We start from the raw sequence: 27,946 nt of genomic DNA, 5'->3' as shown, positions 1-27,946 counted from the left end.
GTAGTTTCCTGGATCACTTTTGTTGTTGTCACTATCTTAAAAATAGGAACTACATTAGTGATTCTCCAGTCGACCTCTGAGTTTACACATTCATTAAAAATCCTTATTATTGGGATTGCAATTTCATGTGCTAGTTCCTTTAATATTCTTAGATGGAGATAATCTGGGCCCCTTCACTTAGTCCCATTAAGATGCTAAATTTGACTTCCACCTCTGATGTGGTAATTTCTACTTCCATATCCTCATTCCCATTAGCCACCCTGCCACTACCTAAACTCTTCATTACCCTTATTAAAAACTAAGGCAAGGTATTTGTTTAGGTGTTGGACCATACCTTGATTATTAATCTTTAATCTCCACCCCATCCCAAGAGTTTAAATTGGCCTATTATGGTGAAAACTGAAGTTGTTTACATTTTTCAATACTAACCGTTATCTTTTTCTTGTTTTCTGTAATCCACAACACGTAACTTCCATACAGTAGACACATCCCTTTTGGAGCAACCATGTTCTTCCCGTTCAGCAGACTCTATAGCCTTCTTGAATTCTGCTTCTATCTGAGCTTGCTTCTTATCATTCAACATCTGTCTGTGAGTATTCAAGGCTTTTAATTGCTCCCCACTAAGATAGCCCTGTAACCACAAAGGGCAAACTCACTCAGCTTCATGTGTCTATCAGTCAAAAAGTCTGTCACAGATTTTGAGAAAGTCTTCTCTAAATATACAAGCTTAATTTTCATTTCATTAATATAACAACAGGATTTCAGAAGTATTATTATATACTATAACACAAAGGGGCCCCAATCTTGGTTAGGCTCTCTAGGTATTACTGGAATGCAAATAATAAGCATTGTACAGCACCATAAATACACACATTTTACAAAGTCAAACTCACAAAGTCAAAGTCTCAGACGGCATGAACTTATTACTGTCAAAAGCCCTGATTCTGCACATGCTTAGGCATGTGCTCAGCTTTATAATAGACACAATGGGACTACTCACTACTTAGCTTGTCGCTAAGTGTCTATGCTTGAATTAAGATTGGGAGATATGGCAAACACAGGCTGGAGCTGGAAAAGGAGGAAGACTGGGGGCAAAGACAGCAATCACTTAGGTGAAAAGTATGTAAGTTTAGAGGGTCACATCACGGTGTGTTTTTTTTTTTTTTTTAAACTTTAGTAGAACGCAAACCTGGATCAACTTCTTTTGCAAAAACATAAAATAGGACAAGGGCATAAAACTACAAACATTAATTTTAATTACATTGTTTGCTAAGTTGGCTGAACTGAAAGTATAGATTTGTTTGTTGAATCTCTCTCAAACTGCTACTCAGTTACTTTAGTGATTTTTGTATGTACCAGGTTCTTATAGAGGTCTTGTTATAATTACATTGGGGAGGGAAACACAAGCATGGCAAGAAGCACCGATTGTCACTGCACCACAAATATTTGGTAAATATTTACTCAAGTAGAAAATTTATTTAAATACTAATAATAATTAGGGCGGTCAAGCAGTTAAAAAGAATCAATTGTGATTAATCGCGCCATTAAAAAAATTAATCACGATTAATCATGCTGTTAATAGAATACCATTTATTTAAATATTTTGGATGCTTTCTACATTTTCAAATATATCTATTTCAATTATAACACAGAATACAAAGTGTACAGTGTTCACTTTATATTTATTTTTTATTACAAGTATTTGCACTGTAAAAAAACAAAAGAAACAGTATTTTTCAATTCACCTAATACAAGTACTGCAGTGCAATCTCTTTATCATGAAAGTTGAACTTACAAATGAAGAATTAGGTATAAAAAAACCTGCATTCAAAAATAAAACAATGGAAAACTTTAGAGCCTACAAATCCAATCAGTCCTACTTCTGGTTCAGCCAATCGCTCAAACAAATTTGTTTACATTTGCAGAAGATAATGTTGCCTGCTTCTTGTTTACAATGTCACCTGACAGTGAGAACAGGCATTTGCATGGCACTGTTGTAGCCGGTGTTGCAAGATATTTACATGCCAGATGCACTAAAGATTCGTATGTCCCTTGATGCTTCAACCACCATTCCAGAGGACATGCGTCCACGCTGATGATGGATTCTGCTGGATAATGATCCAAAGCAGTGCAGACCGACGCATGTTCATTTTCATCATCTGAGTCAGATGCCACCAGCAGAAGGTTGATTTTCTTTTTTGGTGGTTTGGGTTCTGTAGTTTCTGCATCGGAGTGTTGCTCTTTTAAAACTTCTGAAAGCATGCCCCACACCTCATCCCTCTCAGATTTTGGAAGGCACATCAGATTCTTAAATCTTGGGTCGAGTGCTGTAGCTATCTTTAGAAATTTAACATTGGTATCTTCTTTGCATTTTGTCATATTTGCAGTGAAAGTGTTCGTAAAACAAACAATATGTGCTGGGTCATCATCAGAGACTGGTATAACATGAAATATATGGCAGAATGAGGATAAAACAGAAAAGGAGACATATAATTCTCCCCCAAGGAGTTCAGTCACAAATTTAATTAACATGTTATTTTTTTAAAGAGCGTCATCAGCATGGAAGCATGTCTTCTGGAATGATGGCTCAAGCATGAAGAGGCATATGAATCTTTAGCGCATCTGGCACGTAAATATCTTGCGACGCCAGCTACAACAGTGCCATGCGAACGCCTGTTCTCTCTTTCAGGTGACATTGCAATTAAGAAGTGAGCAGCATTATCTCCCATAAACATAAACAAACTTGTTTCTCTTAACAGCTGGCTGAACAAGAAGTAGGACTGACTGGACTTGTAGGCTCTAAAGTTTTACATTGTTTTGTTTTTGAGTGCAGTTATGTAACATAAAAACCCCTACATTTGTAAGTTGCACTTTCATGATAAAGATACTTGCATGATGTAAACTGAAAAATACTATTTATTTTATCATTTTTACAGTGCAAATATTTGTAATAAAAAATAATAAAGTGAGCACTGTACACTTTGTATTCTGTGTTGTAATTAAATCGATATATTTGAAAATGTAGAAAAACATCCAAAAATATTCAATAAATGTCAATTGATATTCTATTGTTTAACAGTGCAATAAATTGTGATTAATTTTTTGAGTTAATCATGTGAGTTAACTGCAATTAATAGACAGCCCTAATAATAAATAATAACAATAAAAAAATTATCAATGAAAATAATTTTGTAGAGCCATATATTTACAGATTTGTAAAATTTCACAGTTCACAGTTGGAGCTTAACTCCAGAGAAGAGCTGCCCAAAATTTGGAATTTTCTGTTCATAGGGAATTTCAGTATTTTGAAATTTGGTTTCAGATTCATTCAAACTGAAACCAAATATTACAAATTTTCTCATGAAACTGGCGGATTCAAAAAAATTGTGTTTGGGAAACACTGAAACATAGTGTTTTTGAAATAAAATGTTTTTGAAACAAAACATGCTCCCCAATCCCCAGCAGCTGCCAGTGGACCTGACATAATTCATGTCAGTTTCACTGCTTCCCACCACTAAATAGTAAGGCCAAAATATGAACAGACTGCAGAGCTGAGAGCCTGAGCTGAGAGCCACAGCTTGAGCCAGGGTTCCCAGGACCTCCAAGGCTACCAGGCTCCTAACTCTGAAGCAGAAATGTTGGAAGCCAAGGACCCTAAAAACGTGGCCTGGAAGCAGACTGCATGGTAGACCTAGTTGGGTTCCTTTAGAACCCTAGCAGCCAGGGTACCTCTGGAAACGTGCCTGTGACTGAGTGAAAGTTAGCTGAACCCGACTCATTTTCACAAGAAATTCTGAGTTTGACAAACTGGCAATTTCTGATGAAACTGTTAGTCAAAACATTTCTGTTCAGCTCTACTCTAGAGTACATCTTTTCACACCTTAAAATCCACTAGTAAAATGTTTATTAAATTCAATAAACATCTTTTATATTTATTTTTATTAATATGTTTGTTTTTGTGGAGAACTGGGAAACTTCTGGTTTATTTTTATGAAAGAATGCCTGACTCAGTTCCTCCACCCCCTCTCATATTGTTACTCTTCTCTTTAAATGAGATGTGACAGATGTGAGACCTTGGAAACATGGAAAACTTCAAAGACTATTATATTGAGATATGCCAAATGCTATGGGTACATAATATTCATAGACCTTTGTATTAATAAGTTTTATGTGTGTATCTTTATGTTCCTGGTTCCCCCCATGTGTTTCCTATGGAATATGGGGATCACAGGGATAGGGGTTGATTAATGCAGAGTCCCAGTGCCAAAATAGGTAGATACCCAATCTTTAAAGCTTTTCCCCCTTGGGAAAAGTTGCATTGACTAGTTATACCTGTTTCATGAGCCCTCAGGAACAAGCCCTCAAATTGTAATACAGTGACAACCTGAATTGACTCAGAGATCCCCCACTTAATCCACAACCTTACATGAGACTGTAACCAAGGGCAAAACCCTGCTGGAAGGGTTTGAAGGACTCTGAAGATACCCTGGGGTCACCACATGGAAGATGGTTGACATCTGGTAAACTTAGCATGTACGTCGACTATTTATTGTTTTATTACATGTTCCCTCTATAATGCTTTTGTCCAAAATAAATATACTGGGCTTTGTAAAAGTTGGCTGGTCACTGGTAAATGCTGTCACAGCTCCTGGTAGAGAGCAGAACTGCAGGTGTTGGACTAAAAGTCAGACCTGCTGGAATAAGCACAGTGAATTGCCAGGGGGCTGCAACCCTAACCCTCTGGTCTGGAAGGAAAAGGAACATTGGTTCCTGTCCTTAGGCCACTAGTCATCACCCTTCTAAGACCTAAAGAGATGCCCTTGAAGAGACCACATTTCTGGAGTTACCTACAACTCTGTAGGTAACTCCAGAAATGTGACAGTTCTAACAGACCAATACTAGTGAGTGAAAAAATGCAACAAAATTTGAATCCTGCATGCCATCTTTTTAAATTATTTTAATCTGAATTCTTATTTAATGATCAGCACATTGCAGAACATCTCACAAGAAGGCAAGAGGCGATACTAATTTAAGGTCATATGTCCTTGAATCCAGCAGAAACTACTCTTGAATAAAAACAATGGACATTCCACATGTATTTGAGGGTAGTATTCACAATTAATAATTACCTCCATACAACCAGGATCAGATGCATTCTGAAGTGCTTCATAAAGCTCTGCACCATCTTGCAAAGCATGAATCTGCTGTCTGGTGAGTGCACGCGATCTCAGTGCTCTTCTTTGAGGTTTGTCTGTTTAAAAAAATGTTTGCTACAATCTTAAAAACAACAACAACAACTAAAAATGTGATGTAGAAAGCTCATTTGAGTGGCCAAAGTGTGTCTGAATGAAAATATCAGGCTGAGTCTCCATACAAGAATTCACTTTTTTTAGTAATACAAGTGGCAGAAAGTCTACTATTCACTTGGATTTCAAATAGTAGAATGTGGTATAAGCTCACTGGTATAAACTCACTACAGAATCACTGGAGACAAAAATAGAAAATATCTATTAAAAAGGAAAGTCATCTTTGTCATATAAGAGGGATAAAATATTATTTGCAATTAGGTGGCTGAACTACTTTACTTTTATATTTTAATGGCTTGTGAATCTATGTCAGTGTGTTGATTCAAGACAAGTCAGGACCTCTTTGTGCAGGGTAACGAGTGTGAGGGAAAAGGAGCTGATACGTAATAATGTTATGATTACTATAGGAGCTGCTAAGCAATATTCTAAGAATAATGAGATGTAACAATTTTATGGATCCTTTATGGGACCTGGTCAGTGAAGGGAAGTTGTTGTATATTGGGTTATAAGACCTTCCTGTACAAATGTATTGCTGTAGTGTAAGAAGGGACCGCAGGAAGAACAAACAGAAAGGCAACATGTCTCCCTAGATAAGCAAACTCTTGCAAAAAAGACTTGGGGTGGCAATTGAGTAGGCCTGACTGTTATAAAAAGCCAGTTAGCTGCGAACCAGCTGAGTGGCGAACAGCGGAGAGACTAACAGAGGGAGTTTGTCTGGAAGTTCGCCTGGGGAGAGCCCACTGAGGCTTTCATTGTGCAGGCTTCTCTGAGTAGTTACTACAACACCTGAGGAAGCTCTTAGAAGGAAGATAATATGGATGGTGAGTGTTCAGCTGTTGTTACCTGCACAGGATGTGACATGTTTGTCTTTCTTCCACAGGACAGAAGTGACTGTCTGTACAAAGTGCAAGCTGGTCTCCATATTGGAAGAGAAGGTTCAAGGTCTGGAGAAACAATTATCGACCCTGCGTTGCATAAGAGAAACTGAAGATTTCCTGGACAGACGTCAGGATATGCTTCTATGGACACAATGTTCTGTCCCCGCTGCACAGCCTGCTCTGAATCGTCAGAAGGACGGTGAAGAAATCTGGCAGCATGTGACCTCCAGAAGAAGAAAGGGGAGCGTCCATGTACCAGCAGTGCAGATACAGGTAAGCAACCGTTTTCATGTTCTCTCCATGGGTACTAATGCGGAGAGTGGACTATCAGACTATACATCTGAGAGAAGGGAGCAGAAGGAGACTTCGACGATTGGAAGACATGAGATGCACTGTCCAAGGAATGGGGGTTCCACAACCACCGCCCCCAAGAGAGGGAGGCGGATGGTGGTGGTGGTGATCGGGGACTCCCTCCTCAGGGGGACTGAGTCATCTATCTGCTGCCCCGACTGGGAAAACCGAGAAGTCTGCTGCTTGCCAGGAGCTAGGATTCACGATGTGACGGAGACACTGCTGAGACTCATCAAGCCCTCGGATCGCTACTCCTTCCTGCTTCTCCACGTGGGCACCAATGATACTGCCAAGAATGACCTTGAGCGGATCACTGCAGACTACGTGGCTCTGGGAAGAAGGATAAAGGCGTTTGAGGCACAAGTGGTGTTCTCGTCCATCCTCCCTGTGGAAGAAAAAGGCCGGGTAGAGACTGTCGGATCATGGAAGTCAACGAATGGCTACACAGGTGGTGTCGGAGAGAAGGCTTTGGATTCTTTGACCATGGGATGGTGTTCCAAGAAGGAGGAGTGCTAGGCAGAGACGGGCTCCACCTAATGAAGAGAGGGAGCAAGCAGGCTGGCTAACCTAGTGAGGAGGGCTTTAAACTAGGTTCACCAGGGGAAGGAGACCAAAGCCCTAAGGTAGGTGGGGAAGTGGGATACCGGGAGGAAGCACGAGCAGGAAAACGCAAGAGGGGAGGGCTCCTGCCTCATAGTGAGAAAGCGGGACGATCAGCAAATGCCTATACACAAATGCAAGAAGCCTGGGAAACAAGCAGGGAGAAATGGAAGTCCCGGCACAATCAAGGAATTATGATGTGATTGGAATAACAGAGACTTGGTGGGATAACTCGCATGACTGGAGTACTGTCATGAATGGATATAAACTGTTCAGGAAGGACAGGCAGGGCAGAAAAGGTGGGGGAGTTGCATTGTATGTAAGAGAGCAGTATGACTGCTCAGAGCTCTGGTCTGAAACTGCAGAAAAACCTGAGTGTCTCTGGATTAAGTTTAGAAGTGTGAGCAACAAGGGTGATGTCGTGGTGGGAGTCTGCTATAGACCACCGGACCAGGGGGATGAGGTGGACGAGGCTTTCTTCCGGCAACTAACGGAAGTTTCTAGATTGCAGGCCCTGATTCTCATGGGAGACTTCAATCACCCTGATATCTGCCGGGAGAGCAATACAGCGGTGCACAGAAATCCAAGAAGTTTTTGGAAAGCGTAAGGGACAATTTCCTGGTGCAAGTGCTGGAGGAACCAATTGGGGCAAAGCTCTTCTTGAGCTGCTGCTCACAAACCAGGAAGAATTAGTAGGGGAAGCAAAAGTGGATAGGAACCTGGGAGGCAGTGACCATGAGATGGTTGAGTTCAGGATCCTGACACAAGGAAGAAAAGAGAGCAGCAGAATACAGACCCTGGACTTCAGAAAAGCAGACTTTGACTCCCTCAGGGAACTGATGGGCAGGATGCCCTGGGAGAACAACATGAGGGGGAAAGGAGTCCAGGAGAGCTGGCTGTATTTTAAAGAATCCTTATTGAGGTTACAGGAACAAACCATCCCGATGTGTAGAAAGAATAGTAAATATGGCAGGCGACCAGCTTGGCTTAACAATGAAATCCTTGCTGATCTTAAACACATAAAAGAAGCTTACAAGAAGTGGAAGATTGGACAAATGACCAGGGAGGAGTATAAAAATATTGGTCAGGCATGCAGGAGTGAAATCAGGAAGGCCAAATCACACCTGGAGCTGCAGCTAGCAAGAGATGTTAAGAGTAACAAGAAGGGTTTCTTTAGGTATGTTAGCAACAAGAAAAAAGTCAAGGAAAGTGTGGGCTCCTTACTGAATGAGGGAGGAAACCTAGTGACAGAGGATATGGAAAAAGCTAATTTACTCAATGCTTTTTTTGCCTCAGTCTTCATGAACAAGGTCAGCTCCCAGACTATTGCACTGGGCAGCACAGCATGGGGAGGAGATGACTAGTCCTCTGTGGAGAAAGAAGTGGTTCGGGACTATTTAGAAAAGCTGGACGAGCACAAGTCCATGGGGCCAGATGCGCTGCATCCGAGAGTGCTAAAGTAGTTGGCGGATGTGATTGCAGAGCCATTGGCCATTATCTTTGAAAACTCATGGCGATCGGGGGAGCTCTCGGATGACTGGAAAAAGGCTAATGTAGTACCCGTCTTTGTAAAAGGGAAGAAGGAGCATCCAGGGAACTACAGGACAGACAGCCTCACCTCAGTCCCTGGAAAAATCATGGAGCAGGTCCTCAAGGAATCAGTTCTGAAGCACTTAGAGGAGAGGAAAGTGATCAGGAACAGTCAGTACGGATTCACTAAGGGCAAGTCATGCCTGACTAATCTAATTGCCTTCTATGACGAGCTAACTGGCTCTGTGGATGAGGGGAAAGCAGTGGACGTGTTATTCCTTGACTTTAGCAAAGCTTTTCACACGGTCTCCCACAGTATTCTTGCCAGCAAGTTAAAGAAATATGGGCTGGATGAATGGACTATAAGGTGGATAGAAAGCTGACTAGATCGTCGGGCTCAACAGGTAGTGATCAATGGCTCCATGTCTAGTTGGCAGCCGGTATCAAGTGGAGTGCCCCAAGGGTCTGTCCTGGGGCTGGTTTTGTTCAATATCTTCATTAATGATCTGGAGGATGGCGTGGACTGCACCCTCAGCAAGTTTGCAGATGACACTAAACTGGGAGGAGTGGTGGATACGCTGGAGGGTAGGGATAGGATACAGAGGGACCTAGACAAATTAGAGGATTGGGCCAAAAGAAATCTGATGAGGTTCAACAAGGACAAGTGCAGAGCCCTGCACTTAGGATGGAAGAATCCCATGCACCGCTACAGACTAAGGACCGAATGGCTAGGCAGCAGTTCTGCAGAAAACGACCTAGGGGTTACAGTGGACAAGAAGCTGGATATGAGTCAACAGCGTGCCCTTGTTGCCAAGAAGGCTAACGGCATTTTGGGATGTATAAGTAGGGGCATTGCCAGCAGGTCCAGGGACATGATCGTTCCCCTCTATTTGACATTGGTGAGGCCTCATCTGGAGTACTGCGTCCAGTTTTGGGCCCCACACTACAAGAAGGATGTGGAAAAATTGGAAAGAGTCCAGCGGAGTGCAACAAAAATGATTAGGGGACTGGAACACATGACTTATGAGGAGAGGCTGAGGGAACTGGGATTGTTTAGTCTGCAGAAGAGAAGAATGAGGTGGGATTTGATAGCTGCTTTCAACTACATGAAAGGGGGTTCCAAAGAGGATAGATCTAGACTGTTCTCAGTTGTAGCAGATGACAGAACAAGGAGTAATGGTCTCAAGTTGAAGTGGGGGAGGTTTAGGTTGGATATTAGGAAAAACCTGTTCATTAGGAGGGTGGTGAAGCACTGGAATGGGTTACCTAGGGGAGTGGTGGAATCTCCTTCCTTCGAGGTTTTTAAGGTCAGGCTTGACAAAGCCCTGGCTGGGATGATTTAGTTGGGGGTTGGTCCTACTTTGAGCAGGGGGTTAGACTAGATGACCTCCTGAGGTCCCTTCCAACCCTGGTATTCTATGATTCTAAGATAAGACAATGGCATACTTCCAGGCTCCAGGCCAAAGTGACACAGGTGTTTTGCCAGGCCAGAAACTAGAGATGAAAAGGACAAACAATTAAAAAGCGGTTCTCAGAAGTAGAAGAGGGAATCAATTGTCAGTGAGCTCTGAAAGGAAGACATGCTGTCAGGCTCGATGGAGGAGTCTGAAGGAGCTGGACCTTCCCAGACTCAGGAAATGGTAAATTTTAGGGAAAAGCAGGCATTCATAAAGGCTAGTTTATTATTTTTAAAGTATATTTTTCTTAAAGGGTTTTATTCTAATAAATAATATTTTGCTTAAAGGAGGATGATTGGTCTCTCACTTCAACTGTCATTGCTCCCAGAGGGCAGAGTGTCTGAGCTTAAACCAGATTTGCTGAGGCAATCATGGGTAGTTAGCAGGGGATTATTCCCCAGGGCCTGGTAGGAGAGTAGAAGAATCACTTGATTCTACCCCATGTCTTGAACTCATAAATATATATATCAAATGGAAGAAAGGGCAAGTTGAGAGTAATGCATATAAATCAGAAGTTATGAATTGTAGAAAACTGATAAAGGAGTCAAAAGGACACATGGAGAACTCTATGGCCAACAGAGTTAAAGACAATGAAGGAGGAGTTTTAAGTACATTAGGAACAGAAAAAACCTTAATGGAACTGGTCCTTTACTAGATAAAAATGGTAGAATTGTCAATATTAATGCAAAAAAGAGAAAATATTTATTTTCTCTACATAGGAAAATCAGATTATATAAGTAATATCATGTGATGAAACATGTTTCATTCCGATAGTAACTTAGGAGAATGTTAAATAGGAGTTACTATAGTTAGGAATTTTTAAATAAGCAGGTCCACATAACTTACCTGCAAGAGTTTTAAAAGAGCTGGCCGAGGAGCTCACTGGACCATTAATATTGCTTTTCAATAAATCTTGGAACTTTGGAGACATTCCAGAGGACAGGGAGAAAGCTAATGTTGTGTGTTAATATTTAAAATGGATTAACAGGAGATCCTCTGTAATTATAGGCCTGTCAACCTGACACCGATCCTTGGCAAATAATACAGCACATGATACAGGACTCAAAATAATGAACTGTTTTGTCCTCCTTTAATTCTTTATGGTAATCAACATGGTTTATGGTAAAAAACAGACCCTGTAAAACGAAGGTTTTGTTTTTTTACGAGATTACAAGTTTTGTTGATAAAGGTAATAGTGTGGATGTAATATACTTAGACTTCTGTAAGTCACAAGACTTGGTACCGTACGATTATTGAAAAAACAGAATGACATAAAATGAACATGGCACACATTAACTGGATTAAAAACTAGTTAATGGACAGGTCTCAAAATGCAATGTAAACCGGGAATCATCAAGTGAATGTGTTTCTAGTGGGGTCCCACAGGGATCAGTTCTTGACCCTATGCTATTTTACATTTTTATCCGTGATGTGGAAGAAAACATAAAATCATCACTGACAAAATTTGCAGATGACACAAAGACTGGGGAGTGGTATGTGACACTGGCAGGCCAGGTGCCAAGGCTGCAGGCATTAGTTAAGAAATGACAAACTCATAGCTGGAGACCAGAGCAGTTCACTTATGTGTTAGTTTTGCTCAAAACAGGTATTAGTCTTATAAGAATGTGTTTAGACTCTATAGAATGCTGGTAAGTTGCTGTATGCATTAATCTTATTTTGCAATGTCTGTATTCCATGCTATAAGGAAATAGGTAAGTTTTGCTTTATAACTGAAAATATTTGCTCTAAACTTATGAACTCAGATGGGAAGAGTGTTTCCTGCCACCATCCAGAAGAACAATCAAAATCAGATGGGAACATCGCAATACAAAGGATTGATTAATGGCCCTATCGCATCTTAGAAACACCACATGCAAGGAAGCTGGTCTATGGACTTGGAGGCTGAATGACGGAAACGAAACAAAGACACAGAAAGATGTTACAGCTCTGTTGTTTGAACTCTGACAGGGCCATAGGCTATAAACTGAGAGACAGAGACCCCCAGGGTCCGCCCTGAAATCCATCTTGAATTGACGGAGATGTAGTATCTTTAAAAATCATAGATGATAACTTATTTGTGTTTATGTTTGCTTGCTTTAGCCTGGAAATAATTCTCTTATTTCTTTTTTTCTAGTTAATAAACCTTTAAGTTAGTTTATTACAGGATTGGCTACAGGCGTTGTCTTTGGTGTGAGACAGAAGATACAAATTGATCTGGGGTAAGTAACTGGTCTCTTGGGACTGGAAGCAACCTGAATATTGTGTGATTTTTGGTATAAGTAACCATTTATCACTAAATCCAGTCTGCCTGGGTGGCAAGATACACTGGAGAGTCTAAGGCAGTGTTTCTCAAATGCAGTCACCAGGGGCTTTTCTTGTAGACACAGCCTCCTAGGCAGTGATGGGGGGAGTGGGGGGAAGCAGTGGTCCCTCCCAAAGGGCCACCAGGGGCTGGACCCTGGCCCCCTCTGGAGACACAAATGCTAGAGGAGCAGGCAGCTAGTGAGTTCCCCACCTTCCTGGGGATGTAGGTTCAGGCTCCAGCCCTGGAGTGGCAGGCAGTAGGCTCTGGTCACAGGGCTCCAACCCCAACTGCAGGGCTCACCCCCCATCACCCCTGACCCCCGCCAGCCTGTCATGCATTCCCCTCTGTCCCTCACATCCCCCCTACCGACCTCCCTATCCAGGCTTAATTTGTCCCCGGGCTTGCCAGGACTGAGTAAGTCTGCTGCTGCGGAAAATGATATTTGTATATTTGTTAATATCACTTTTGACAGCAGCAGACTTACTAGCTAGCAAGTCCTTTAACAAAAGCAACCAAAAAAAGCAAAAGAAACAATAACAAAAAAGATAAGAACCTGCAGAGCACCTTATTTGTGTTTCTATTCTGTTAAGATCCTGTAAAGAAGAGAAGCAATTGTACATTATTTTAATTATTGAGTCTGCAAAAAATATTCAGTAAATTATAATGATTTGGACACGTGTATGTGCATATATATTTGTTTTTCCTAAAGTTAATTAAGTATTTTAGGAAAAATTGTCAGCACAGCCACCAGCAAGAGTTGGTGGCTGCACTTCGAGGCCACCAAAAAATTTGTTGTGAGAATCCCTGGTCTAGATAATACTTAGTCCTTCCATGAGTGCAGGGGACTGGACTAGATGACCTCTCGAGGTCCCTTCCAGTCCTATGAATCTATGATTTAACTTAACAAGGTATAAGTTAAGGGTTGAGTTCTTGGAGTTTATCACTATGCGGCACGCTTTAATTATTCTCGTGGCTCTTTTCTGAATCCTTTCCAGTTTTTCAACATTCTTCTTGAATTATGCACACCAGAACTGGACACAGTAGTCAAGCAGCAGTTGCACCAGTGCCAAATAGAGAAGTATACAAACTCTGCACTCCTACTTGAGAGTTCTTAATGATGCAAAGAAGGACCTAATTAGCCCCATTGGCCTCAGTGTCTCACTGGGAGCTCATGTTCAGCTGATTACCACCTTGACCCTGAAGTCTTTTTCAGAGTTAACTGCTTCCCAGGATAGAATCCCTCATCCTGTAAATATGGCATATGTTCTTAGATCTATAACTTCATTTGGCCATATTAAAACACACATTTTTTGTTTGTGCCCAGTTTACCAAGCAATCCAGGTTGTTCTGTATCAATGATCTGTCCCTTCACTATTTACCATGTCATGTTGTCAGGAGGGGCTCACGACCTTGAGTGGCTACCTCATGGCAGACTATCCAAAACAGGGCAGTCACCCCAAACTGGTGGTATGTTCTATAATTAGATTTCACCAAGCAAGTAACAAATATGAACCCCTTGATTACTGTAGCAGTCTCACCGTGGAGTCACAGACGGTCCCCTAGATGATCACAGTGGTCTCTTCTGGCCTTAGAATCTACGAACCTGGTGATAGCTAGAGGCCTGAGACCAGAAGAATTCAGAGGTGCAGTTCACCAGAAATTGCGACAACAACCTCACTCAACTATCAGTGACTCTATATTTGTTTTTGTGTATTCCAAGTCTACACCTCACAGGAACAAGTCCTAAATTATGTACAAAAATCTGTTAACAAGTTACAGTAGAATCTCAGAATTGTGAACACCAGAGTTACAAACTGACCAGTCAACCACACATTTCATTTGGAACCGGAAGTATGCAATCAGGCGGCGGCAGCAGTAGCAGACGAGACACAGACACATGCACACACGAATTAAAAAAAAAAAAAAAAAAAGAAGCAAATACAGCACAGTACTGTTAAACATAATCTACTAAAAAAATAAAGGGAAAGCAGCATTTTTCTTCTGCATAGTAATGTTTCAAAGCTGTATTAAATCAATGTTCAGATGTAAACTTTTGAAAAAACAACCATAATGTTTTCTTCAGAGTTACGAACATTTCAGAGTTATGAACAACCTCCATTCTCGAGGTATTCATAACTCTGAAGGGTCTACTGTAGTATTTCTGGTGATTATTTACAAGTGATGGGGAGTAGCAGCTCATCAGAGTTGCCTTAAACATCTCAGAAATAACATTAAAAAACCAAAACTACTGCATTCAGACTTGGCAGAAAATCTTAGTAGTATCTCCCAAAGTATTTCAGGAAAACTCCTCTTTCAGCATTTACAGGAGAATCCTCTATAAACAAGATCCTTGGGTTCACAAAACACATTCCTGTAACAATGAGAATACCTTCGAGAAAGTGAAACAGAAGACTTGACCTGAAGACGAGTTCTGTGTGAACTGAAAAGCTTGTCTCTCTCACCAACAGAAATTGGTCACATAAAAGATAATACCTCACCCACGTTCTCTCTCTAATATCCTGAGACCAACATAGCTACAACTACACTGCATACTTTGAAACAAACAGTTTTACCTTCATGCTGTTTAAACTCCACTTGGATTTGTGAAAACAGAGCTTCCAGGTGTTTTTGTCGATTCTCTGCATGCTTTGCAGCTTCCCTTTCTTCAGCTCGACCATTACGAAACACATATGATCCAGTTGGTACTTTTTCCACCCACTAGAATAAGAATTCACATATAAAATTAAGGCTTTTATTTATTTATTTAAAAGTGCCCTAACCCAGTCTTTTAAAATTCTATTCTCCCTCCAATAATGGCAATTTTTGGAAGCTTTTTCACTATCATCAATAAAGGGCAAAAAACTAGATTTTTTGCATGGTCTCAAATTTTCATTTCAGTTTTGAATAACTCCCTTATCCTCTCCCTCTATTGCAATATTTTCAATTTAGGTTAAAATCTGACATTACACCTGCTAAACTGGGTTTAATCTCCACCACAAAAACTTGAGGGCTGCAATGATTACCAAGTGCATGATTTTACAAAAATGGAAGAATAGGCTTATGCCCAAAATACAGCGGTGGTATTCGGATCTGTCCAAATTAGCAGCCAAAAAAAGAATAGCTTACTACCCTAGGAATCAGTTATATGAAATCGAAGATATTTGGACCCTGTTGCTTTAGGTATGTTTGAATACAAATAACAGACTGCTCAAAGAATGCCAGTTCTCCATCCTATCTAGCTGCCACATCCCACCCTAATTCCCTTCGGCTTTGGTTGACCTTCCTTCCTCCTCATGTACATCTTCTCCCATTTTACTATTTTAATCTCCACCTTATTGTGTTATAGTATAGTCTTGAATCTGATCAATTATAAAACTGCATAATTCTGTTGTAGCTTCCATGAAGTATATGGTATCTGGGAACATATACAAGCTATAAATAATTTTATATTTTTTGTATTTTTATCTGCTTACTAAAAATTAATAAAGATAACTCCAAAGTTCAGGGCTGTAGCTTAGTTGAGATGACAGCTACAAAAAACAGTAACTCTATCTCTGTTGCAGTTTAAAAGTGAGGGACGAGTCAAAGACTGAAAGCAATAGTACAAATGTTTACTCATGAAGGACTGTTTGAAGAAACTGGACCTCTGACAGGAACCATGACAACAGAAGTGCCTAGCATTATTAATGTGAAAGATACCAGAGAGGACAAAGAGTATAGGTTGGACGCAAGGGACAGCTTTGTTTTATCTCAGAGAGAATTATTTGCAAGAAAACTAACAAAACAAAAGGAAATGATAATAGGAAACTTCTTAGCTGAGTATGCTCTTTCTGCTAGCAACTGTTCCCACAATTCTGAGATATATGAATGGTTCCCCTCCTCTCTGCAGTTCCAGTGATGATTTAAAACATTGTAACATAGCCTGTGATGACCACATTCCTTTCTCTGGCTTGCTGCCAGACTATTCATTCCAAAACTGCGTAAGAACTCTTCGAATATTAGTAACAATTTTAGAGCCAACCAGGAAACTACATACACTACATTAACTGGCTCACAAACTAGAGATATAAAAATTAAATTTGTCCATTGGCTAATAAGCCATACAGGAAGAGCAGAATTGTGGAAGATGCTGCTAAACAGAAAGAAAATTATTGGATAAGAAACTCTCCATTTTGCAGCCAACTGTCTCCCACATTTCTGAGACACATGGGAAAGTAGCAAGCAATGCACCTAAGTAGGAAGGGATATAGAAAGACTAAGACAGGGAAGTCTCCCCTTGAAATTAAATGCCAAAATGGGAACTATTTCTGGATCACTACATGCAGCACCTTCTCTTCCAAAGGAGACCTCTGCAAAGGACAGAAATTCCGCCTTATAGAATCTAACAAAAGTTGTTAATAGAGGACCTTGTTGCTGCTCTGCAGATTTCCTCAGTGGAAGCTTAAGCTTTTTCTGCCCAGGATGTTGTGATAGATCTTGTAGACATTAATCTGATGCCTTGTATTGCTCCACCTGCATAACTGGCCAGGAATAGCTTGGATCCTTGAAGCCTTTGACACTGGGCTTGTAGTCCTTTCTCAGGATACCATGTGGGCAGAGGAGGAACTGCTTTGTTTAAATGCACTGTCCACCACTATGTCACCCACTTCCTCTCCAAATAGGGCAGTGCCTGTGAATTTGGATGAGCACAGCATTTGTTTGTAGTGGGCATCTGCCATCCACGAGCACAACCACATTTGGTACCTGGTTGTTAACTGGATGTGATGGCCCTGGCTGAGAATCTCACACCATCCACTGAGGTATCTGCCACAAAGGCTGTTGTTAGGGATATTTTCTTAATGGTAGATGAAGTCAGGTTGGTCCTTGTTGTCCAGGGTGTTTGAGTCGTCCAGCTAGGACATGGGGATAGCTCTTGCAAAGGAGACAAGTGGCCAAGGACAGTGAGGGCAACCGAGGAAGACTCAAAATCCCTTTGAGGATGATTTTCACCTTACTCTCAGTAGTATCTTTGGGAATCCCATTTGGTTAGTATTATCATATCTGTTGCTAATGCCATTGTAGCATCTACCTTTGATGTGATGGCATTTTTTGGCTTTTGCACCTTGTAGTATCTAAGTGCATGTCTGCTGATACGCTTATGCTTTTGAGGAGTATTCCATTTATCACTGATCATATCTTCAAAAGAAGAATACAATGGGATTGCTTTTTCAGGCAGAGACTTGCCTGGCAGGTACTTGCCTTTGGGCTTCCCATCAGGTATCTGCGCTGGATGCGAGATGCAACATTTCCACGCATTTTTTTCCATGCTCTGCTCAGAGCCTGAATCAGAAAGCTCTCCCATCCTGAGTACATGTGGTGAAGCCTGAGCCAGAGGTCTTAGATTTCTTGTAATTTTTTTCTTTCCCTTTTATATTTGTTTGACCACTAGGAGTGTCTGTCTCTCTCGTGTCCTTTTTATCAAAAACCTTGAGGCCTCTCAAGTTCTACCTCTGCATCATCCTCAACAAGGTCCCCTTTTGCCACAGTTCCTGAGTTAACTGCCTTTCTGTTCCTTTTGTGGTCTCCTCCAGGGCACCTCTTTAAGGTCTCAGGCCTCTAGCCGCCATCTCTCTATAGGCAGGATTTCATGTTCCTTTTCCCTCCAGACCGGAGTGTTACAGTTACAGTCCCTTTACAATTCACTGTGCTTATCCCAACAGTCTGACTTTAGTTTAGCACTTGCAGTTCTGCTCTCTCCTAAGGGCTATGACAGTATTTACCAGCGACCAGCCAGCCTAGTACATTTATTTAGGACAAAAGCATTATAGAGGGAACAGATAAAATAAACTGCCTACATACATGCTAAGCTTACTGTCTGTTATCCACTTTCCACATGGAGACCCTAGTAGGTTTTCAAAATCCTTCAAACCCTTCAAGCAGGATTTTTCACTTTTGTTTAAAATATCATGTCAGTTTGTAGATCAAGAGAAGGAGTGAGTCAGTTCAGGATGCTCCTTTTGGTATAAAGCTTGTTTTTTTGGCTGCTGGGCTTCTTGAAGCTGATCGGAACCAGTACATGCTATTCCTCCAGTTGGTGATACTTGTCTGGAGTTATGTGCCTTTCCAGGATTTTGCAGTAATTACTCCCCAGTGAATTTTAGTTCCTGGAGGAAGATCTGTAACCCTCCTCCCATGGAGCCAGAATACGATACGTAGCTCACAGCAATACATATTGGTGCAAAAGTCTATGAATATTCCATCTGCCCATAGTGTCTTGCACAACTCAGTATTGCAGTAGTAGAATCATAGAAGATTAGGGTTGGAAGAGACCTCAGGAGGTCATCTACTCCAACCCCCTGCTCAAAGCAGGACCAATCCCAACTCAATCAGCCCAGCCAGGGCTTTGTCAGGCTGGGCCTTAAAAACCTCTAAGGATGGAGAATCCACCACCTCCCTAGGTAACCCATTCCAGTGCTTCACCACCCTGCTAGTGAAATAGTGTTTCCTAATATCCAACCTAGATCTCCTCCACGGCAACTTGAGACCACTGCTTCTTATTCTGTCATCTGCCACCAATGAGAACAGACAAGCTCCATCCTCTTTGGAACCCCCCTTCAGGTAGTTGAAGGCTGCTTACAAATCGCTCCTCACTCTTCTCTTCTGCAGACTAAATAAGCCCAGTTCCCTCAGCCTCTCCTCGTAAGTCATGTGCCCCAGCACCCTTATAATTTCCGTTGCCCTCCGCTGGACTCTCTCAATTTTTCCACATCCTTTCTGTAGTGGGGGGCCCAAAAATGGACGCAATACTCCAGATGTGGCCTCACGAGTGCCGAATAGAGGGGAATAATCACTTCCCTCAATCTGCTGGCAGTGCTCCTACTAATACATCCCAATATGCCGTTAGCCTTCTTGGCAACAAGGGCGCACTGTTGACTCATATCCAGCTTCTCGTCCACTGCAATCCCCAGGTCCTTTTCTGCAGAATTGCCACTTAGCCAGTCGGTCCCCAACCGGTAGCAGTGCGTGGGATTCTTCCATTCTAAGTGCAGGACTCTTGTTGAACCTCATCAGATTTCTTTTGGCCCAATCCTCCAATTTGTCTAGATCAGTCTTTTGAAGTTTCCATGCTATCAGTGTCTCATATCTGTCATACCATCCCACTACCTGTGAGAATCCACTGATTCATGTAGGGGAGAAGAGGAGCGGTGTAGAAGGCCTGCTTTATTTTTCCCGTGGAACTGAAGATCCATTTCAGTATCTTGGGGGAAATGATAAACACAGTGTCCTTCTGGGCTGGGTCTTTTGTGAAATTTACCTCCCTTAGCTGGCTGGATGGTGCTGGTCTTATCCTTAGACTCTCTCCCTGAGATGATCAGAAACATCAAATTATTCTCTGTTGGAGTAGCCATTCCACAGGGGAGGGGTGTCCCAACATGTTGGTCTGACTTTCAGCCTGATGCACTGGCAGCGCAAAGGTTGCCTGGATGAGAACAGACATGACATAATTTGCCTTCTGATAAGCCTGCAAAAGCTGCCTCACATATGATACCACCACTTTGGTTTAGCTCTGTAGTTCATGGTAAAATTCAGCCATGTCTGAGACAGGAGCAGAGGCAAGGAAGTGCTGCAGCAGTAGATCCACACTGCTAAATACCCAATCTAGAAGACAAACAGGAGGAAGAAGGGGTAAAAGTTGCTTGCTACTATCCAAAAAATGTATAAAAATAAAGCTTGCAAAGAAAATGGTCAGGAGCAATGCAAACTGCCACTAGTTTCTGCTGAAGAAGTTGAAGTTCTGCCATCAAGCTGGAGAGGGGTGTGTGGCCAGCACTGGTTGCGCTACAAAATTATTGAGAGGAGTGCGATCAGTATTGTGGGAGATGTAGGCCTGCAGAAGGAAGCATGTATCTGAATATTAAAAAATTCCATCTGAATTTCTGGTGGTGTTTAAAATGACTCTGTTCTATTTTATAAACATTCACAACTTATTTTCACTGAAATTTAAAAATATAATGATAATAGGTCACATAGTGATGCAACCAACTCAGGCAAGACAAGCAGCAATCCTAACAATGCTCCTTAATTTTTAACTTCTATGCAGTGGTGCTGTATGCTACAAACTGAACCCAACTGGTCTGGTTTGTTTTGCTTTAAGCTGAAAGGTTGTTCATCAACATTTTTCCTCAGCTCACTCTCAAACAAGTCTCCCACTTTAAAAATTACAACGTTCTGAAACTCTGTTACTCCAGGCTCTGAGGAGCCAAAAGTAAAGCTGATTAGAGGATAATGGGCATAAATTGAAATAGTTGGTACACTGAGGAATACACTCCTCTTGAAGTGTTAAGTCAAGTGCAGACATAATGAAACGAGAATCTACTCCATTAGTATTTCACAAATGATACATCATCTTATTAAACATTTTAGCCCAAAAGTATTCATACGGTACCTGAATAGGATAAGCTCTTTGAATAACTATATCAATACACCCAACAGTACCACCTTCACTGAAAAGTGATGACAAGGGCAAAGGAAAAGGTCTGGGATCCTGATGAAATCCTAGTTTGGCATGCCACCGAGCACGTCGAGTACTGTTAGCTGAAATCTGAGTAAATTAAGTGTTTTTCAGTGAAAATACCACACAAACAGACCAAAAAGATCAGCAAGTAATTTAATTTAGTGGGAAAACTCTCAATCTAAAATGTTCTTATTTGTGAAACTGAACATATTAAGGGTTTTCCAACTTTTTCACAGTGTGAACCACATCTGAATAGAGAGATATGCAAACTGATGGCCTCATGTATTTTAGTGAATAGTGAGTGTCCATGAGACCTAACAGACTTATTACTTCATACCAGAATAGAATGCTCCTCAAATAAAAATATTTTGCACATCTCATACCCCAGAAACAACTTGTGTCCCAAATTCTCCTCTCTCCTTCAAAATCGTTCCCCAAAACCTACTTTTTTCATCCCCCTCCCAAACAAACGTCTCACATTCTTGAGCGATTTAGTACCAAATTTTTTTAAAAAGCATTTAAAGAACACATCAACATGTAGTAACTTGATACAACTTTGCTGTATAAAAACGTTCCTTCATTTCCTACCTCTCTCGTATAATATCCTCTATCCCTCTGTCATGTCATGGCCCACCAAATCTAGACTGCAAATTCTTTCTGACAGAGAATATATTTTTTATCTGTCTGTAAAGCACCATCTACACCTATGGCACTGCCGTGATAACTACCATCACCCTCAAAATGCACATCTAATCAAGTTAAAGTAATACTTAATTTCACCTTTAACATAAGAGAGTCTGGAGTTTCCAGTGGTGTGCATGCATCTTGAGAGCCCACAAGTTCTGCTCCATGTACTATGATCTTCTGACCAACAGTCAGCCTTCTTCCATGTAACAGTGCTTGGAGAGGAGGATCCAAGAGAGCCCTAATCCCATACCACCCATCTGTAACTTCAATCACTGCTGCTTTTTTTTTGCTTTCCACAATGTTTTTATTACTACAGATATCAGGCATGTTTTCATTTAATGATATGATTTTAGAAACACACAGTATGAGTGTTTTTGCAGCTGTATCATCTCTCTCCACTATCTTTTTGATAGCTGATCGCTGACTTTTATCAATTTCCAAATCATACCTACAAAAAAAAAAAAAAAAAGGAACAATGCATTTACAATACACTTGAAAATATACAGTGTCTAAGATATTTTCTTTTAAATTAAACAGTGATTAACTATAACTAACCAATCTATATGAAAAAGCCCCCTTGGCAGAAACTGGAACTTCTGTTTATTTTTGCAAATATTTATGACATATTTTAAGTATCAAAGGGATGAAGTTAAATAACACAAGCATTAAAACAGATTCATAAAGATAAAATTGATGTGTGCAAAATTCACAAAACTTACAGTGCAGCAAAAACCTTACATATACTGCTGTACACTTACCTGTATTTTAACTGAAGTAGCACTCTTTCTGGTGTCAAACACCTATTAGCAAACTCCTGTGGAAAAGAGATTTCCATAGCTGCCAATTTCCATACAATCCATCTATAGTGGTTGTAGACCCAGGCTTCAGTAATTAGCTTTGGATCCACACCAGGTATATCACAGAGTGCCCTGTATACAAATTGTTATAATATTAAACTGAACACCATTTTAAGTTTTTCAAATTTGTATTTTCAATAATATTTTAATCTGTTATATTAGTACTTTGGTACCTGATATAGGAATACATCTAAGGGTGCATGTACTGGAAAATTACTGATAAAATACATATTTTAATATATCCTATTTATTGAGAAATCAGGAATGGGCACTGAATCAGAAAACATGAAAAATGTTGACAAGAAAATAAAATATTTAAAAAATCTTTCTAAAATAATCAAAACCAAATGTGCGGTGTTTTGCTTCATATGATGTCTTTTGGGTTGTAACTAATATGCAAAATGACCAGTAGCAAGGTAACATATAATTGATTTATAAAAGTGCACAGTAGAGTTACACTACGTGTGTATATTTTGCTTTTAATTGATCTTTAGAAGGGGACTGCAAATGGGTAGGGATAGCGAGTGTGGAGGAAAGAGATATGTTTGCCTCCTTTTTGTTTCTTATCCTTCTTAGCCAATATCACGTATATTTACAAAATGTATTGTATTTAGGCTAAGTTGTATAACTATGAACTGGATTCCCAGAATGCTTTGTACTAATGCTAAGATCTTTTGTGGAAATTTACTTTCTATCAGAAGTTGTATGTTCTGTTAAGCAATGTTACATATAAATTGTGTGCTGGGAGAGAAAACAGTTCATTTCTTTACTGTCTAAACCTACTTTACCGTCTACTAATATCTGGAATGTTATTGTGTATGGTTGGTACAAATATCTTTGTATCCTGAAAATACAGGTATGGAACTAGATAAGAAAAAAGGAGTAAGGTATATATAATATTCTACTATTCTTGTAATAAACAAGTGGACTATAAATATAAGTCAAATTAAGCTCACACTTTGGGACAGACTGAACTGCTGCAATACTGTTCCCCTGAAACAGGTAATGTATAAACCCTTCTGTGCTGATCTATCTGATTAATAAATTGATTGAGCCATGTGATGTGACATTTTGCTAATTGATAATCTAAACTAAACCACTAACGATGTATATTAAAAAAGCCTTAAACAGCATTTCCCCCCCTCAAATAAGAAAAGTTAGAATTTTTTTCCGCTAGTTGTTTTCCTTAGTAATTTTATGAATGACTTGTCTCCCCGTTTTTTGTTTGTTTGTTTGGTAGACTCCTTGGACAACTCACAGTTGAGGATAAAGGGCTTTTAGTCCTTCATCTGAAGAGCAGGGGTGTTAAATCCTTAAGAGAACTTTTCAACCAAGTGTTTTAATAAGATAGGTGTTAATAAAAAACTCACAAATTTTTAATCCGAATGAAAATGAAACCAAACTAGCTGAGAGGGATCATCTTCATGTCATAATCTTGCCAATAGTGAAATTATCCAGAGGCTTCCAGAGTGGACAAGCCCTGAATTTCTAATGTAGAAACAAAAAATCCTTCAGACCTTTCTTACAACTTCAGAAAGCTGCCAAAAAGGTATGAATGAAAACCGGACCCACTGAAATCAACAGGAGTTTTACCATTGACCTTTGTAGAGTCAGGATCTCACTCTATAAATCCAACTTCCCTTTGCAGGGGAAGATAAAGTAATAACTGAACTGGAAGATTTGCCAGTTCTCTCACCCATCATGCAAAAAAACCGAAAAAAACCCCTTCCCCTTAAGCCCACCTGAAAAATGTCAAAAGATATCAATCAAAAGATTCAGCAGGCTTCCAGGCTACATGAGTCTTGAAAATCCCTCCAAAAATATGCTCCTGATTTTAATACAAGCCAACCTTCTATATTTCTATTTGCAGATCACCACAGTGGAGAAATGGACAGATGACCCATTAATGCACATATTAAGCCTCCCATAAATACAAAGGCTTAAAATATTCTTTAGTACAATGACATAAGTAGACTAAAATGTGCATTAATGACCTGTAGTAAGAGGGTAGCTACCATCTTATAAACACTTACTGTGTATAGTGGTTTTATCATAGGGCAGAGGTTCCCAAACTTGGTTTGCAGCTTGTTCAGGGTAAGCCCCTGGTGGGCCGCGAGACGCTTTGTTTACCTGAGCATCCACAGGTACGGCCACTTGCAACTCCCAGTGGCTGCGGTTCACCATTCCCGGCCAATGGGAGCTGTGGGAAGCAGCGTGGGACAGGCCACTACTTCCCGCAGCTCCCTTTGGGCAGGAACGGTGAACCATGGCCACTGGGAGCTGCGAGCGGCTGTACTTGCAGACGCTCAGGTAAACAAAGTGTCTCGCATCCTGCCAGGGACTTACCCTGAACAAGTAGCCAACCAAGTTTGGGAACCCCTGTCATAGGGTAATAACATGTAGTAATTTAGGAATAATTTTTTCCTCAAACTCATAATCAAACCTGTAAAATTCTTCTTTCCCTGCCTTTCCCTCATCAGTAGGTATAAGCCATCCTCCGTCAGCAAGCTGTATTCCATGTCCAGCCAGTAAATACTCCTTACTGAAAAAATCCTGGATGAGAAACTGGAAAGATTCTGCATTTACGCTGTTAACTTTTATGCAGTGCTTCGAAACACCATACATGTGCAGCTGTAAATGATCAGGTGGGAGACAGCAAAGTAAGAAAAACTATCCAATACAACAAGCATTTCAGCAACCAGACAATTTATCTTGTTAAATACAGAGTTATTGTAAAACATCTCCTTTAAATGTGTGCAGTTCTCATCTGCCAGGGAAAACTAGTATGTAATCCAAGCAGAGAGGAGGAACTCCTAACAATATTAATTGGAAGTTGAAGCTAGACAAATTCAAATTAGAAATAAGATGCAAATATTTCACAGTGAGGGTAATTAACTATTGAAGAGGAGATTACTCACCTGTGCAAAAACTGACCTTCTTCAAGATTAGTGTCCGTGTGGGTGCTCCACTGTAGGTGTCGGTGTGCCCCTGCGCCATTGTTTGGAGATTTTTAAAGGAGTACCCGTATCGGCCGCACATGCGTGGAGCCTGCCTCACATACCAGTCTTGTCTTGAAAGTGTGCATGCGCGGCCGAACTCCTCAGATCCTTCTCTACAACGGAGGCCGCCCAGCTCCGAAGTACGGGGGAGGAGGATGGGGAGGGGAGCACCCACAGGGACACTCATCTTGAAGAACCTCAGTTACTGCACGAGTAACCTCCTCTTCTTCTTCGAGAGGTGTCCCTGTGGGTGTTCCACTGTAAGTGACTGAAAAACAGTATCTCTCAAGGAGGTAGGGACTTCGAATCTGGAAGGAATGCAGTAGATAGAACAGCTCTGCCCACACGCGTATTGGTGATGGGTCCCTGTGTAAGAGCATAATGTTTTGCAAACGTATTTTCAAAAGCTCAAATGGCAGTTCCGGAAATGTCCTTAAAGGGGGACGTTCTGTAGAAAGGCCACTGAGGCCACCCTGGATCTGGTGGAGTGAGTCGTGATAAAGGTAGGAGGGGTCACGTTCTGTAGTTGATAACAGAGACAAATGCAATTTGAGATCCAGTTGGAAAGTCAGTGGTTAGAGATAAATGAGCCCTTAGGGCGTTCTGCAATGGGGACGAATAGCTTATCGGAATGCATAAAGGTTTTAGTCCTGTCAAAGTAGAAGGACGAAGCACTGCACAAGGCCAAAGTGTGCATCATAGATTCAAAGGAATTCGCATGTGGTTTTGGGAAAGGTAGGGAGATGGACAGGCTCATTGACAGGGAAAGATGAGTGCACCTTCGGGGAATTTTGGGGAGTAAGCGTAGGGTGACTTTGTCCTTAAAAATATGGTGCATGGCAGATCTGCCATGAGTGCTGCAATTTCTCCTGAGTGTCTCACACAGGCAATCGCTACCAGAAACGCAGTTTTCATAGAGAGATGTAGGAGGGAACATGTGGCTAAGGGTTCAAATGGTTTTGGGTTAGGCATGTTAAGACTAAGGGGAGGTCCCAAGATGGATTAGGCGGTTTGATGTGTGGGTATAAGGTTTGGGGTCCCTTAAGGAATCACTTAGTAATGGGATGAGCAAAGATAGTCCTATCGTCGATGGCATCATAGAACATTGTAATTGCGGCCAAGTGGAGTTTGATGGGACTCAGGGAGAGTCCAGATAATTTAATCTCTAATAGATAGTCGAGGATTAGCGGGAGAGGCACGGAAAAAAGGAGCAGTGTTTGTGACAGCCCACCAGTGTGTAAATCTTGTTCAGTTATAAAGGCAGGTGGTGCATGTAGAATTTATTGTGCTCCGAAGGAGTACATTTGAACCTGCCCCGAGCAAGTTCTCTTGGCATGAAAGAACCATGAAGGAGCCAAACCTTGAGGTGTAACATGGTTAAACTGGAGTGGAGTAGTAGACCCTGTTGTTGGGACAAGAGATTCGGGCAGAGGGTAGTAGGATGGATGCAGAAAGTGACATCTTGGTAAGGAAAGGGTATCATGCCTGTCTGGGCCATGTGGGGCTATCATTATGACCCTGGCTTGGTGTGTTCGTATTTTTATCAATAATTTGTGTATGAGTGACATCAAGGAAATGCATACATTAGGTCGGTGTTCCATGGGAACATGAACGCATCCCTCGAGGAGTGTTTGCCTAGTCCTGCTCTGGAACAAAATCTTGGGCCTTTCTTGTTTGCTGCAGTTGCAAAAAGCTCTGTGGTTGGGTATCCCCATGTGTGGAATATGTCTAGTACTACATCCTCATTTAGTTCCCATTCGTGGTCTATGGGAAATCTTCTGCTGAAGTCGTCACGGTGGTATTGAGAGAGCCAGGTAAGTATGCAGCTTGATATTCAGACATTGTGTCTGAGACACCAATTCCATCATTTCATCGCTTCTGTATAAAGGGAGTGGGATCATGCCCCCATCCCCCTTTGCCTGTTTACATAGAAGATATAGGCAATGTTGTCGGTCATTATCCTGACATGTTGGTTTTGTATGAAAGGAGAAATTGGAGACAGGCATTGCGTATCGTTCAGAGTTCTAGACGTTGATGTGAAGGGATGTCTCGGCCGGAGACAAAAGACCCTGGGTAGCGTATTGGGGTATGTGTACTCCCTATACCGTAAGGGATGCATAAGACAACCGATGGGACATCCTGTAGAAAGGGGACCAGTAGCAAAGGTTGTGAGGCAATGTCCACCAGTGGAGAGAGTCCTAGACTCTGGGAGGTATGTATAAAAGTTTGTTCAGACCATGGACATTCGGGCTGTAGACAGTGGAATCCAGCTTTGGAAACACCTCATGAAGAGGCAAGTGTTCCTGACTACAAAACTGCAAGAGGCCATGGGGCCTTGGAGTTGTAGGCAAACTTGTGCAGCCACTTGTGGACTGTTGCACAGCTTGGGAACGAAAAGGTTGATAGTGTTATAAAGGTGGAGTGGGAGAGATGCTATTCTTTTTCATGAGTCGAAATGTGCTGCTATGAACTCCAGTTGTTG

General features: G+C 41.2%; 1 protein-coding gene across 3 annotated transcripts in view; it reads right to left on the bottom strand.

Annotated features, from left to right (window-relative positions):
* BRCA2 (BRCA2 DNA repair associated) overlaps positions 1–27,946 on the bottom strand; it is an 89,312-nt gene that overhangs the window by 12,236 nt on the left and 49,130 nt on the right. For all 3 annotated transcript variants that reach the window (XM_037892049.2, XM_037892054.2, XM_043531581.1), the window contains exons 16-22: positions 24,909–25,096; positions 22,367–22,537; positions 21,702–22,056; positions 20,853–21,008; positions 15,001–15,145; positions 5,130–5,251; positions 430–631 (exon numbers count right to left, since the gene is read on the bottom strand). In XM_037892049.2, coding sequence (XP_037747977.1) covers positions 430–631; positions 5,130–5,251; positions 15,001–15,145; positions 20,853–21,008; positions 21,702–22,056; positions 22,367–22,537; positions 24,909–25,096 — 1,339 coding nt within the window. The remainder of the gene's footprint in view (positions 1–429; positions 632–5,129; positions 5,252–15,000; positions 15,146–20,852; positions 21,009–21,701; positions 22,057–22,366; positions 22,538–24,908; positions 25,097–27,946) is intronic.

The sequence above is a fragment of the Chelonia mydas genome, chromosome 1 (assembly GCF_015237465.2).
Source record: "Chelonia mydas isolate rCheMyd1 chromosome 1, rCheMyd1.pri.v2, whole genome shotgun sequence".
Taxonomy (NCBI): Eukaryota; Metazoa; Chordata; order Testudines; family Cheloniidae; genus Chelonia; species Chelonia mydas.
The sequence above is the reverse complement of the archived record's forward strand: the minus strand, read 5'-3'. Positions and strand labels throughout refer to the sequence as shown.